The sequence below is a fragment of the Pimephales promelas genome, chromosome 7 (genome assembly GCF_988280905.1).
Source record: "Pimephales promelas chromosome 7, fPimPro1.hap1.1, whole genome shotgun sequence".
Taxonomy (NCBI): Eukaryota; Metazoa; Chordata; class Actinopteri; order Cypriniformes; family Leuciscidae; genus Pimephales; species Pimephales promelas.
Window position 1 is genome coordinate 38533055 of NC_142775.1, and position 15509 is coordinate 38548563.

Sequence of the window (15509 nt, forward strand, 5' to 3'; positions counted from 1 at the left end):
TTCGTCTTTCTATGCAAGCTTCGAAAAACAATGGTTATCGCAGTTAATTAATTTCTACTAAGTGTTTTTTGTATTAATGGTTTGAATTAGTTTTTATTCATAGATTTTCTGTTTAATTTAATTTAATAATAAAAATTAATGCAAAATTATATGTCCAAGAATCAGAATCTAGGCAGACAATTGCGTGACAAGTGTCACCAGAACTGCTTTGAAAATGCGGTAACACTTTACAATAAGGTTCATTAGTTAACATTAGTTAATGTATTTACTAACATCAACTAACCATGATCAATACATTTGTTACGGCATTTGTTCATCTTTGTTAATGTTAGTTCATACAAATACAGCTGTTCATTGTTAGTTCATGTTAGTTCACGGAGCATTGACTAATGTTAACAAGATTTTAATCAAGTATTAATAAATGTTGAAATTAACATTAACAAAGATCAATAAATGCTGTATATGTGCAGTGCATTATTAGTTCATATTAACTAATGTTGTTAACTAATGTTAACTGACGAACCTTATTGTAAAGTGTTACCGAAAATGCTAAACAGCCACAGAGATGTAAGACATTTCACTGTAAAAATGAATATGCTTTATCTAATCAAAAAAATTGTGGCAAAAGATTACAAACAATATTATTAATTAAATTTAACAAATTAGAATTGAGGAATAATTAATCAAATTAATTCCTTAAAAGTTAACCATTTAAAATGAGTCAAACTTACAACAACAACAACAACCAAAAAAACATACATTTAAGTCACCATTATGGTGATCGGTGTTCGTTTTAGGTTTGTTTTAAAATGACGGTTCTGCTTGTTAACATCAGGTGTCTTCAATGTTGGCAATATAAAATAAAGAGTTCTCAATTAATCTTTGACGTCTGTCTGTTAGTGAGATATTTTTGTTCAATTTTTTGGTGTAAACTTTACTCATTTTAAATGGTTTACTTTTAAGGAATAATTTGATTAATCATTACTCAATTCTAATTTGTTGATAATTTACTAATTTATTAATAATATTGCTTTTAATCTGTTGCCACAATTCTATTGATTAGATAAAGCATATGCATTTTTACAGTGTATAAAATAACAGTATGAGAGTTAGTTTTAATGTGATAATTAGTATCTATTTATTCTTTAGATGTTTTTTTAATTCTTTTAGCTTTCAATTATTCTTTTAGCTTTCATTGTTGTTAAATAGTTATCAAAAGTAAATTCACTTGCAGTGAGCATCAAAATTTACCACCCGCTTCACGAATGGCATTAAGGCAAAGGACATCCGATTGCTTGAATAGCATAAATCATATTTCATTGTGTGGAAAACAAGGGTTTATGAATGTCTTGCGCACCCTTTTGTCCTTGAGAAGTGCTCAGATAACTTCAGAATCGACCTGAGATGCATGACAACTAGACTTTATAATCCAAAAAGCTATATGCAATCAGAGCATTTCTGACAGCAGAGACGGTCTGTACTGTGCAACTATAGAGAAATGGATGAATATTTATGTCATGCTCTGAGGCTCCCTGACACGGTACACTTATGAAATGTGAAGGAACTCTGTTGTGCTGGCCCTGTTCATGAAATATTGCATCAGCTGGAAAGAAACAGATGACAACTACAGCAAAATATTTGTGAAACTGTCACACACTGCATTATGATGATGGGCCTGTGCACATGTAACTGACAGCTGTCAGGTAATGCAACATAAACATTGTGAGAGATTTTTAATAATCCAGAAATGTTTGGATCTCAATATCGAAATTCACAAATCAGCATTTTGGGGGAAATGCACAAATCAGCAAATTGTTTACCGCACTTTCACCATCGACAGTGCACTACTTGAAAAACTGAAAAATTGCTACTAAACTAAAAACGAAACGTTTACACAGAATTATACGCTTTATTTCAATGGTAGCATTTACTTTTAAATTGAAAGAAGTTTGAAAAGTTATAGTTGACTTCTTTACTGTAAAAATAAATAAATAATAAAAAGAGTTAAAAAAAATTATACATTACTTAGTTTTTGTCAAACTGAAAATTATAAAATATAGCTGCTAGCAGCAACCATCAGAAGCAGAATAAGGAGCTAAAAATCAAAGCAGCGAGCATCGGGCAAATAAATACATAAATATTATCACTTGTAATTTGACAATTACATATTACCTTTGAATGTAAACAATGACAAATTATGTATTAACTTCTTTCTGTTATTATTATTATGAAAATTAATATTATTATCAATTTTAACATCTAATGCAGATGGAATGAAGTTTATAATAGTAATAGTGATAATTACTGTAGTTCTGTCATGAAAACTCTACTGCTACTGCTATTGCTACTACTGTTATTGCTGCTGCTGCTGCTGTTATTGCTACTACTACTGTTAATGCTACTGTTATTGCTGCTGCTGTTATTGCTACTACTGTTAATGCTACTACTGTTAATGCTACTGTTATTGCTGCTGCTACTGTTATTGCTATTGTTGGTTATTGCTGCTGCTGTTATTCCTGCTACTACTGTTATTGCTACTACTGTTAATGCTACTGTTATTGCTATTGTTGGTTATTGCTGCTGCTGTTATTCCTGCTACTACGGTTATTGCTGCTGCTGCTGTTATTGCTGCTGCTGTTATTGCTATTGTTGGTTATTGCTGCTGCTGCTGTTATTGCTGCTGCTGTTATTGCTATTGTTGGTTATTGCTGCTGCTGATGCTTTTATTGCTACTACTGTTATTGCTACTGCTGTAGCTGCTGCTGCTGTTATTGCTATTGTTGGTTATTGCTGCTGCTGCTGCTGCTTTTATTGCTACTACTGTTATTGCTGCTCCTGTTATTGCTATTGTTGGTTATTGCTGCTGCTACTGTTTTTATTGCTACTACTGTTATTGCTTATGCTGTTATTGCTGCTGCTGCTGCTTTTATTGCTACTACTGTTATTGCTGCTGCTGTTATTGCTATTGTTGGTTATTGCTGCTGCTACTGCTTTTATTGCTACTACTGTTATTGCTTATGCTGTTATTGCTGCTGCTGCTGCTTTTATTGCTACTACTGTTATTGCTGCTGCTGTTATTGCTGCTGCTGTTATTGCTGCTGCTGTTATTGCTGCTGCTGTTATTGCTACTACTGTTATTGCTGCTGCTGTTGCTGCTGCTGCTGTTATTGCTGCTGCTTTCATTGCTGATGTTATTGCTATTGTTGGTTATTGCTGCTGCTGTTATTGCTGCTGCTGTTATTGCTACTACTGTTATTGCTACTACTGTTAATGCTACTGTTATTGCTGCTGCTGTTATTGCTATTGTTGGTTATTGCTGCTGCTGTTATTCCTGCTACTACTGTTATTGCTGCTGCTACTGTTATTGCTATTGTTGGTTATTGCTGCTGCTGTTATTGCTGCTGCTGTTATTGCTATTGTTGGTTATTGCTGCTGCTGTTATTGCTGCTGCTGTTATTGCTACTACTGTTATTGCTACTACTGTTAATGCTACTGTTATTGCTGCTGCTGTTATTGCTATTGTTGGTTATTGCTGCTGCTGTTATTCCTGCTACTACTGTTATTGCTGCTGCTACTGTTATTGCTATTGTTGGTTATTGCTGCTGCTGCTGTTATTGCTGCTGCTGTTATTGCTATTGTTGGTTATTGCTGCTGCTGCTGCTGTTATTGCTACTACTGTTATTGCTGCTACTGTTATTGCTATTGTTGGTTATTGCTGCTGCTGCTGTTATTGCTATTGTTGGTTATTGCTGCTGCTGATGCTTTTATTGCTACCACTGTTATTGCTGCTGCTGTAGCTGCTGCTGCTGTTATTGCTATTGTTGGTTATTGCTGCTGCTGCTGCTTTTATTGCTACTACTGTTATTGCTGCTGCTGTTATTGCTATTGTTGGTTATTGCTGCTGCTACTGCTTTTATTGCTACTACTGTTATTGCTTATGCTGTTATTGCTGCTGCTGCTGCTTTTATTGCTACTACTGTTATTGCTGCTGCTGTTGCTGCTGCTATTGCTGCTGCTTTCATTGCTGATGTTATTGCTATTGTTGGTTATTGCTGCTGCTGTTATTGCTACTACTGTTATTGCTGCTGCTGTTATTGCTGCTGCTGTTATTGCTACTACTGTTATTGCTGCTGCTGTTATTGCTGCTGCTGTTATTGCTGCTGCTGTTATTGCTGCTGCTGTTATTGCTGCTGCTGTTATTGCTACTACTGTTATTGCTGCTGCTGTTATTGCTGCTGCTGTTATTGCTGCTGCTGTTATTGCTACTACTGTTATTGCTTATGCTGTTATTGCTGCTGCTGCTGCTTTTATTGCTACTACTGTTATTGCTGCTGCTGTTGCTGCTGCTATTGCTGCTGCTTTCATTGCTGATGTTATTGCTATTGTTGGTTATTGCTGCTGCTGTTATTGCTACTACTGTTATTGCTGCTGCTGTTATTGCTGCTGCTGTTATTGCTACTACTGTTATTGCTGCTGCTGTTATTGCTGCTGCTGTTATTGCTGCTGCTGTTATTGCTGCTGCTGTTATTGCTACTACTGTTATTGCTGCTGCTGTTATTGCTGCTGCTGTTATTGCTGCTGCTGTTATTGCTGCTGCTGTTATTGCTACTACTGTTATTGCTGCTGCTGTTATTGCTGCTGCTGTTATTGCTGCTGCTGTTATTGCTGCTGCTGTTATTGCTACTACTGTTATTGCTGCTGCTGTTGCTGCTGCTGCTGTTATTGCTGCTGCTTTCATTGCTGCTGTTATTGCTATTGTTGGTTATTGCTGCTGCTGTTATTGCTGCTGCTGTTATTGCTACTACTGTTATTGCTGCTGCTGCTGTTGGTTATTGCTATTACTGTCATTGTTGCTGCTGCTGCTGTTATTGCTGCTAGTGCTGCTGCTGTTGTTGGTTATTGCTGATGCTGCTGTTATTGCTGCTGCTGCTGTTCGTTATTGCTGCTGTATGATATTGCTCCTGCTATTGGTGCTGCTGCTGCTGTTATTGCTCCTGCTATTGGTGCTGCTGCTGTTATTGCTGCCGCTGCTGTTGATTATTGCTGCTGCTGTATGTTATTGCTCCTGCTATTAGTGCTGCTGTTGTTATTTCTGCTGCAGAGCAAGTACAGGCATATAATATATTATGCCAATACATAAACAACACATTGTTTTGAGCATGCTAAGGCATGCTGCTGCTGTACTATATAGCATACAGTACGTGAATTACCTGTAGCAGATTTATACAGGTGGAGCTGGGGAAGGTGGAGTGTTCCTGAAAGCACACTGCAAACTGAAACAGCAAATGCTGACCAAGTGTTTTTGATGAGGAGCGAGCTCATTGGCTACTGATACCGCAGGAACCAATCAGCTGTGTCCTATAGAGAAAGCAGATTGTTTTAAGGACCTATCAGTCAGCACCGTCTAGAGTTTCATGACAGAACTTTGTAAATAAACTTTGTAAAAGTTTCGCATTAGCATTTTCCATTTGCATTAGCATTTGCACAAGTGATCCTCCACTGGTTTAGCACGTTTCTCTTTCAGGACAGACCTATGATTATGTACCATGCAATACTCACGTTTCTGCCTGCCTCTCCTCTTCCAGGTCTTGTCTCTGGGTGCAGATGTGCTACCGGAATACAAGCTCCAGACGCCACGCATGGATAAGTTCACCATCCTGCACTACAGCCCATTCAAAGCAATGTGGGATTGGCTCATCCTGCTGCTGGTTATTTATACAGCCATTTTAACCCCTTATTCTGCTGCCTTCCTGCTCAACGACATAGAGGAGCAAAAAAGACGGAAATGTGGCTATTCCTGCAGCCCTCTTAACATGGTGGACTTAATGGTGGACATCATGTTCATCATCGACATCCTCATAAACTTTCGCACCACGTACGTGAACTTGAACGAGGAGGTGGTGAGCGATCCGGGGAAGATCGCCATCCATTACTTCAAAGGCTGGTTCCTTATAGACATGGTGGCGGCCATTCCCTTCGACCTGCTCATATTTGGATCAGGATCAGAAGATGTAAGTGACACCAGAACTTAATCAACTTCCATCTGCATTTGGCTGCCGGTGTAAACTAGGGATCTCAAACTCAAATTATCAATTGGCAGGTGGTGTTCTCCTTCTCATTGGCAGAGTTATCCACTTAACACGCACACATAATGCCAAATTTTGCAATGGGTGTGAGCACACAGGCCTGTTTTTGTTGTCAACGGGGCTACTATTATGCATTTACATTTGCACTTCAAATGTTTGGGGTCGGGAAGATTTAGTAATGTTTTTTTTTTTTTAAAGAAGTCTCACCAAGGCTGCATTTTTTTTTTATAAAAAATACAGAAAAAAATGGAATATTGTGAAATATGAATATAATTTTAATTACTTTTCTATTTTCTAATATAATATATTTGAAACTTTAATTTATTCCTTTGATGCAAAGCTGAATTTTCAAACATTTTGAACAGCATTTATTTGAAATGGATAAATGTCTTTACTATTCTTTTTGATCAACGTAATGCATGCTTGCTGAATAAAAGTATTAATTTCTTTCACAAAAAAAAAATCTTGCAGACCTCAAACTCTTGAACGATGGTGCATGCATTTGGCAGATGCGTTTATCCAAAGCAACTGACAAAGCATTTAATATATCTGGGATTTTATCATATCATGCATGTACACCAGAAATCAATGAACTAGGCATCACAGAAAAAATTGGAAATCTGCTTTAAGAGAACAACAGAAAAACATTCAAATCAAGTAAAAAAAAAAAAACTTTTAAGGGAAAAACAGGTCTCGCTTGCCAATAGTTTAAGACCTAAACTATTTGTTTACCCATTTATTTATTTATTTAATTGTTTGTACTGTGTCCATTATGTTGATCCGATCAGGTTCTAGCATTTTGCAGAGGTCAGAAAGCTTTCAGCGCTGGTGGGCTGCTGATTCTTCTTACAAACACAAAACAAATATTTCAGTGAATCAGGGATTACAGTATTAGAATATTATGCATGTTGTTTTCCACCCTTATCTTATTTTTTTTTTTTTTTGAATGGCCTTCATTTCTGAATCCATTTATTTGGATTAGTGGCTTACCAAATGGGAGTCAATGATTATGATGAGAGAGAGAGGAAAGAGAAAACTGATGTTTGAACAGCTTACAGGCTGAATCATTGGCACGCCGGTTGGCTTGTTTCCTCGCTTGTTTGTGTAGGCACATCCGTCAATGGCCTATCATGAGCTCTTGGCACATCCCAGCATATGGTTTCCTCGGTTTGTGGTCTGTTCCAGTGACAGCGACTCCGTCAGAGCCATATACAGCCTAAGGACACCAGAAACAAACACAGTGGCTTTTAAAATATTAAAGAATGGAATTATAGATTAAGACCTACTGGAAATGTCATTATTTGATGGCATGCAGTATATTTTTAGACGATAGAAGGGTTTTGATGCTTGGTCTTGCTAAGTACATTGCTTTCGTTCAGATCATATTTCCCCAGAGGTCTCATATTCGCACATCTTTTCTGAAAAGGGCCGTCGAGCTCCAGCCGTCCAACAGCATTGAAGATCACCCAATTATTAAAGCTCACGCTCTCAGCATCTGCACTCGTTTTCACTGGAGGCGCTCTCACATCTGTCTCTGGTCACAACTAGAAAAAAAAACTTCTCTGAAATGTCTTTTTGCAATCACGGGTCTAATTTTTCACAACCAAACAGTCAGTGTATTAGATTCAAAATATTTAATTCAAGGTAAAATGAATGAATGCAAAAAAAACATACATTCATAATCATCCCCTTTCCTGAAATAATTTAATCCTACAAGGTTTCGAGATTGCCCTCACTGCAGAATATGAAAACCACAGGGAGGAGTCGGATCCAGATCCAACTTCTCCCACCTAACATATACCTAAACCTACCCAGCTCCACCCCCTCATCCCCAACCCCACCCCTAAACCTACCCAGCTCCACCCCCTGATCCCTAACCCCACCCCTAAATCTATCCAGCTCCACCCCCTGATCCCTAAACCCACCCCTAAGCCTACCCAGCCCCACCCCTAAATCTACCCAGCTCCACCCCCTGATCCCTAAACCCACCCCTAAGCCTACCCAGCCCCACCCCTAAATCTACCCAGCTCCACCCCCTGATCCCTAAACCCACCCCTAAACCTACCCAGATCCACCCCCTGATTCCTAAATCCACCCCTAAACCTACCCAGCTCCACCCCCTCATCCCCAACCCCACCCCTAAATCTACACAGCTCCACCCCCTGATCCCTAAACCCACCCCTAAACCTACCCAGATCCACCCCCTGATTCCTAAATCTACCCAGCTCCACCCCCTCATCCCCAACCCCACCCCTAAATCTACCCAGCTCCACCCCCTGATCCCTAAACCCACCCCTAAACCTACCCAGATCCACCCCCTGATTCCTAAATCCACCCCTAAACCTACCCAGCTCCACCCCCTCATCCCCAACCCCACCCCTAAATCTACCCAGCTCCACCCCCTGATCCCTAAACCCACCCCTAAACCTACCCAGCTCCACCCCCTGATCCCTAACCCCACCCCTAAATCTACCAGCTCCACCCCCTCATCCCCAACCCCACCCCTAAATCTACACAGCTCCACCTCCTGATCCCTAAACCCACCCCTAAACCTACCCAGCTCCACCCCCTGATCCCTAACCCCACCCCTAAATCTACCCAGCTCCACCCCCTGATCCCTAACCCCACCCCTAAAGACAAGAAGTGCTTAATCAAGATAAACAAATGTTAGCAACATTAAAACATGCAGGAAACATGTTATGACCAAGCTACATCATTTTAGGAACATGCTAACAACGTGCTACATAATGTTAATACATGTTAAAAGCATGGTAGCAGTCTGTTCAATCATGATTGGAACATGCTAAATCATGCTATCAACATGTTAAAACATGCTAGCATTGTGCTAAAACAAGTTATCAACACTTTAGTTCTGAGTGAAACCTCATACTCATGGTTTTAATAGTTGTTTTAAACTTTCAGAAGAGCTAAATCATGATAAACAAATGTTAGCAACATTAAAACATGCACGAAACATGTTATTAACATGCTAAATCATTTTAGTAACATGCTAACATAATGTTAATACATGTTAAAAGCATGGTAGCAGTCATGATAGGAACATGCTAAAATCATGCTATCAACATGCTTTAGCATTTGTGCTAAAAAAACGAAACCTCAAACTCACGTTTTAATAGTTGTTTTAAACTTTCAGACAAGGCTTCAAACTTAGTGAAATTTAAAATGTAGGCCACTCATATGAGGTCACACTTGATTAACAATCGGTTTAATTGAGCGTCCATCTTATCGTCACGTCCGGCTATAACTCAAAGACGTGATTTGCTGTGAACTGGATCTGCTAATGAGTTTTTAATGGGCCGCTCATGACGGATGCAGCACTTCTCAACGTGAGAGGAGAAAAATCACACGTGCTTTGCTCCACAAGCTCGCCAACACACTGTCAGTGCTCGTATGCACGCTAGGAGTTGCTGTCAGACGCATCCGTTAAGACATGTTCTAAAAATACCCGGTGCAGGTCCTAACCTCGCTTTGTGAGGCCACTGTGTAATTGCCAGCTAAACAAATGATCTCCCACCGGGGGACGAGTGATGTTGGAGTCTTTCGGATGAGACAGTGCCTGCTGTCAGCACCCGTTGTCCCATGTCTCTATCTATTGAACACATTTCACCTGCAAATGAGGATTTATCTTGCTAGTTGACCAAGAGCTAGACGAGAATTTCATTAGCTGGGTCTCTCATGTTGGGGGTTTATTTTATCCTCACGGTGCAACATTTTGATGAGATGGATCTCTGGTGTTCGCACAGACTAAAATTAAACAGGATTATCTAAATATTAATTAGTGTGGCAGTCATGAAGACATTACAGTTAGAACCCAGAAATTAGCTTTGGGTGTATTAGGCCACAGCGCGTTCCGGCTTTTCTAATACGGTTAACTGTGGATAATTAAAGCTATAAAAGCCCACGGCTCTGTGCCAAAACCTAGTGAGGCTAGTACTACATACACAGGAATAAGTGAGCGATTCGGAAAACTCTTCATAGGCCGTAATTCCAAGTGTTACATAAATAACACAAAGTGCATTCCCAAATCACAACTGATTTCAGAAGAGTTTGAAGATTAAGTTAAGTATGTTACCCAATCCTGTCCGGCACAGTTTCATAATGAATCGAAAATACATATAAACTTCTTATAATAACAAAGCGTCTTTTGCTTTGCTTTAGCAAAGTATCTGTCGAACGAATTAAAACCGAATGCGTGATGTGCTTTGTGTCGTGAGATTTAATTAAATAAGTGTATAGTCTGTTTGTGCGCACTTGAGCAGCTCGTGATCCGGCAGTGAGCTCCATATCTGCATGTGCTGTGAGTTTAGCATGCATTTAGAAGAACAAAATATCTTCTTTTGACCTCCTGAGAAGATCATGTTGCTGCTGGAGGTGTTAGTGAGGCCACTAGGGGGCGCTGACCCTGTGGTCTGTGTGGGTCCTAACAGAGAATGTCTAATTGAAGAGAATTGGCACTGGCTGGTTACTTCCGGGTTGTGGACTGGCTGCAGTAACGCGTCTCTGTCCATGCGGGGGCGCTCGCGGTCGAGTGCAGAATGAATGGGAGTCAATGGGGTTTCACCCCCAGAAATCCACTTTTCTCAGGATGTAATTTTTTGTCAAGTAATTTGAAAGTTGCGTTCAAAAGGGAGGGCTAAGAAAATACACTCAGCTGAAAATTGCATTTTTAAGTTCACTTATCTGTTCTAAAAATCCGTTCAAAAATGTGATGACGTCACACAATAGCAGAATGCTAGCGTGTTCCGGCCAACAACGGCCTAACCTGTAAGAAATCAAAAGGTCATAAGTACTCGTTCATTCGACTTTTGGCCTATAATCTATATTGAACTTGCAGAATCAGCAATAAAATCTATTTTGATTTAACGACAAGCAGGTGAAAGAGACACATTTAGCCGTTTAGCCCCATAGACTCCCATTCATTCTGCTCTCGCCCGTGATCACCTCCAGTGGAATTCTAATGGAACTGCAACCAAGATGATACACAAGAGGGCTAATAGGAAGTGCCAAGGCTCTCCGTTAGACGGGCTCTGGTTCTAACCATAGATATCCACAATAAAGATGATCACCCTAGATGTCTTACGGCGGAGTTTCTATCGTCATCACCGGCAGCCATCTTGTCACAGGCAAGCTGATGTAAAGCCGCGTTTCCACCGCAGGAACTTTCCCCAGGAACTAGGAACTTTGGGGTGAAGCTCCCTGCAGGTGAGGTAGTACTTTTTGGAACTTTTGGGGTGGGACTTGTGCGCTGAACATTCTGATTGGTTCTTACCACGCTATTCTTTTTTTGCCCGATGGCGCGCGTTCGTCCCATCCATCTCACGGTCAATGTCCGCTGATAAGAAACGTCTACTTTTATATCTAGCATTACGAGCTTTCTGAATACGCTTTGGGTGCTCGTCTCTTTTCTGCCGTTTTGTTAATTACATCGTTAGTAAACCAATCGCACACAAAAGCAGCAAAGCTTGAATCTCCTCCATACAAAACTCAAAACAAACGCACAGGCTAGGAAGAGCAGTCGCACGCAGTTCAACTAAATAATCTTCCCGCCCCGGACCGGTACTTTAGTACGCGGTGTAAACGCAGTAAGCAAGCAGTCTGGGGGAAAAAAAGTTCCTGCGACAAATAGTTCCTGGTAATTGCGGTTGAAACGCGGCTTAAGATGAGTGATCAGCACGAACACAAGTACTCATATCTCGTCGAAATCTTGATCTTGATTTACAAACAGTTTGGTTTCTTACAAACGTTATTAACGTGGCTATAATTCTTGATGATTATTTATTTATACACTTATCATTCATAAGTATGCAGTGTCATATCTACATCTCTAACGTTTATAACAAACCCAACCGTTTGAAAATCGGTAGAAAATTGAGCAAGTTATGGTTATTTAAAAGGTACATGCACCATTAAACACAATGCTATGAGTGAGCGAGCTGCCTGTGACAAGATGGCCGCCAGGTGCAGACGTCGACCTCCATTGGCCAGCAGCGTGGACGAGATATCTAGCCTTTATTGTGGATATCTATGGTCCTAACGCCCCAGTAGTGATGGGGACACTATACTGTAAAGAGCACTGTCCTTCGGATGAGACGTTAAAGGTGCCATGTGTAAGAATTGAGGTTAAAATATCACTAATAAAAAAAAATAGCTACACAGATCAAAAGAATGAGAAGAAATAAGGTTGATGATGTCATTAAAAAATTGAGTTATAGTGCTGCAGAGATATTAACCTGAATTGGCATGCTAAATTACTAGCCCCGGCCCAGCAGGTGTCGTAATACCAGTTTCGGCCATTGGAGGCGGTATGCGGGCGGACAACATAACCACCAGCCAAACTGCAATACACGAGAAACTCACACGGCTTGTGAGTATTGCATAGATATCCACAATAAAGGCTAGATATCTCGTCCACACTGCTGGCCAATGGAGGTCGACGTCTGCACCTGGCGGCCATCTTGTCACAGGCAGCTCGCTCACTCATAACATTGTGTTTAATGGTGCATGTACTTTTTAAATCACCGTAACTTGCTCAATTTTCTACCGATTTTCAAACGGTTTGGTTTGTTATAAACGTTACGACACTGCATACGTATGAATAATAAGTTTATAAATAAACAATCATCAAGAATTAAAGCCACTTTAATAAAAAATTGGTTTGTAAGAAACCAAACCGTTTGTAAATCCGTCAAGATTTCAACGAGATAAGAGTATTTGTGTTCGTGCTGATCACTCATCTTACATCAGTTTGCCTGTGACAAGATGGCCGCCGGTGATGACGATAGAAACTCCGCCGTAAGACATCTAGCCTTTATTGTGGATATCTATGCTTGAACCTGTCAATCGTGTGGAAAGTACAGCCCACTACTACATTTCAGTTCAGGGAAGAATTCAAAACATGATTGGTCGATATTATGCATGAGGAATACATTTTGGTAAGTTGTAGCATACTGCATCTCTCAACAGTGTTCGTGTTTCTTTTACCATTAGCTACAGTAGTAGAGATGATCGGTTCACATGCGCTAGCGATCTGTCGTGTAACATTTACAAGCGCCAAAACGGTATTTATTGTTTGAAATGCGTAATAAAATTGACAGAATCTGTAAAGAGTATTAGTATTTTCCAATCTTTCTAGGTAAAATACAATCTGTTTGCAATCTTACTAATGAGCACCTTCTCTCTTTCCCAAGACGACCACTCTGATTGGCCTGTTGAAGACAGCGCGACTCCTCCGACTGGTTCGTGTTGCCAGGAAGCTGGACCGTTACTCTGAATACGGCGCAGCGGTTCTCATGCTCCTCATGTGTATATTTGCTCTTATTGCCCATTGGCTCGCCTGCATCTGGTACGCCATTGGAAATATGGAGAAACCTTACCTGGACCATAAGATCGGCTGGCTTGACAATCTCGAGGTGTCCATTGGGAAGAAAATAAACTACAGTGACCCCAGCTCTGGCCCGACCATAAAGGATAAATACGTCACTGCACTGTACTTCACATTCAGTTCGCTGACCAGCGTGGGCTTTGGAAACGTGTCCCCGAACACCAACTCGGAGAAGATCTTCTCCATCTGCGTCATGCTCATTGGATGTAAGTCTGAAACACATGGATTTATGCAAATAGCTTAAAGGAGTAGTTTACTTTTGAAAAAACGTTTGCTGATAATTTACTCACCCCCATGTCATCCAAGATGTCTTTCTTTCTTCAGTCGAAAAGAAATTAAGGTTTTTGATGAAAACATTCCAGGATTCTCTCCATATAATGGACTTCAATGGGGTCCAAACGGTTCAAGGTCCAAAAGACAAACTACAAACTGTTCAAAGGGCTTTAAACGATTCCAGACGATGAATAAGGGTCTTATCAAGTGAAACGATCGTCCATTTAATAAATAAATAACAAAGTTTAAGTTTTATAAGCTCAAATGGTCGCCTTGCTCTGTTCTGCGCGTTTGTGACTCTCCTGTTCGAACTCGTTCATCAAAATTAACGAATCTTTTTCGAGTCATTTGGTTCATTCAACGAACGAAACGAACAAATTGACTCAGAAAAAGGTTTGTTCATTTTGATGAACGAATTCGAACAGGAGAGTCACGAACGTGCATCGCAGTACAAAACAAAGCGAGCATTTGAGCTTATAAAACTTCCTTTAAATACTGAAAGCAATATGTACACAACCATTTAAAGGTTTTTAATTTTTTTTAAGGAATCAGTAGGCTTATTTTTTATCCAGACAAGATGCATTAAATTTCTCAAAAGCAAAATTAAAGACATTTATACAGTTACTAAAGATTTCAATTAAAAAAAAATCTTGCTCTTTTGAAATTTCTATTCATCAAAGAATGCTGAATTCCTCTAAAACATGAATATTTAACATTGATAATAATCAGAAATGTTTCTTGCTCATCAAATCTGCATATTAGAATGATTTCTGAAGGATCATGTGACACTGAAGACGAGTATTGATACTGAAAATTCAGCTTTGAATCACAGCAATAAATTACATTTTAGAATATTTGCACTTAAAAAACAGTCAATTAAAATTGTAATAATATTTCACAATATTAACTGTATTGTTGATCAAACAAATGCAGCCTTGGTTAGAATAGGAGGCTTAAAAATATTTTTGAAGAATATAACTGAACCCTGTTTGAAACTTTGCTAGGTATAAGAAAAAATATTGAATTAATATTCTTCAATATTCAATTAAAGTGCATGTTCTGAGATGGCTGCAATGAATTTGAAATGACTCGGGTATCTGTAAACGATTCATTACGACATTTTTAATCTCTGTTTCAATCTAGCAGATTAATCCTAATACTTTTTCAAATCAATATGTTTATTGTCTTTTCAAGACCCCATGACATCATCTTTAATCCATGTCTGTTAGTCTTTAGTCCAGCTAGTGTACTGCTAAATACAATTTAGCATATACATTTACAGTAAAACTACTGATGAAAAATACTGATGACTCATGAAAATGAAAAAGTTGATTCAAACCGGTATAAATTTCTTTCTTCTGCTGAACACAAAAGAAGATATTTTGAAGAATTTTGGTAACCAAAGAGTTGATGGGAGGAGGGACTCTATGGAAGTCAATACTGACATATAGCAAAATATCTCAAATAGAAATTCATACAGGTTTGAAACAACTTGAGGATGATGACAGCAGGGCTCTCAGGTTTTAAAGACAGGCAAGAGTGACATCTTTTTCGGGGGCTTTCCTCTCAGGGTGAATGAGAGGATGCTTAATTTCCTTTTACCTGACATCTTTGAAAGGCAGATGCAATGATTAATACATCCACGGCCAGGATATAATTATAAAATATGACATGATTTGAAGTGACTTATAACATCAACACTTTAATGTATTTAGTGCTTATAAAATCTTTAAGCCTATTTGGAGAGA

The 15509-nt window shown here is 39.3% G+C and overlaps 1 protein-coding gene across 1 annotated transcript in view; it reads left to right on the forward strand.

The window, feature by feature from the left end:
• The window catches only part of kcnh7b (potassium channel, voltage gated eag related subfamily H, member 7b), a 117207-nt gene that overhangs the window by 60824 nt on the left and 40874 nt on the right, over window positions 1-15509 (forward strand). Inside the window, exons 6-7 of the mRNA XM_089133442.1 lie at window positions 5586-6011; window positions 13295-13694. Coding sequence (XP_088989568.1) covers window positions 5586-6011; window positions 13295-13694 — 826 coding nt within the window. The remainder of the gene's footprint in view (window positions 1-5585; window positions 6012-13294; window positions 13695-15509) is intronic.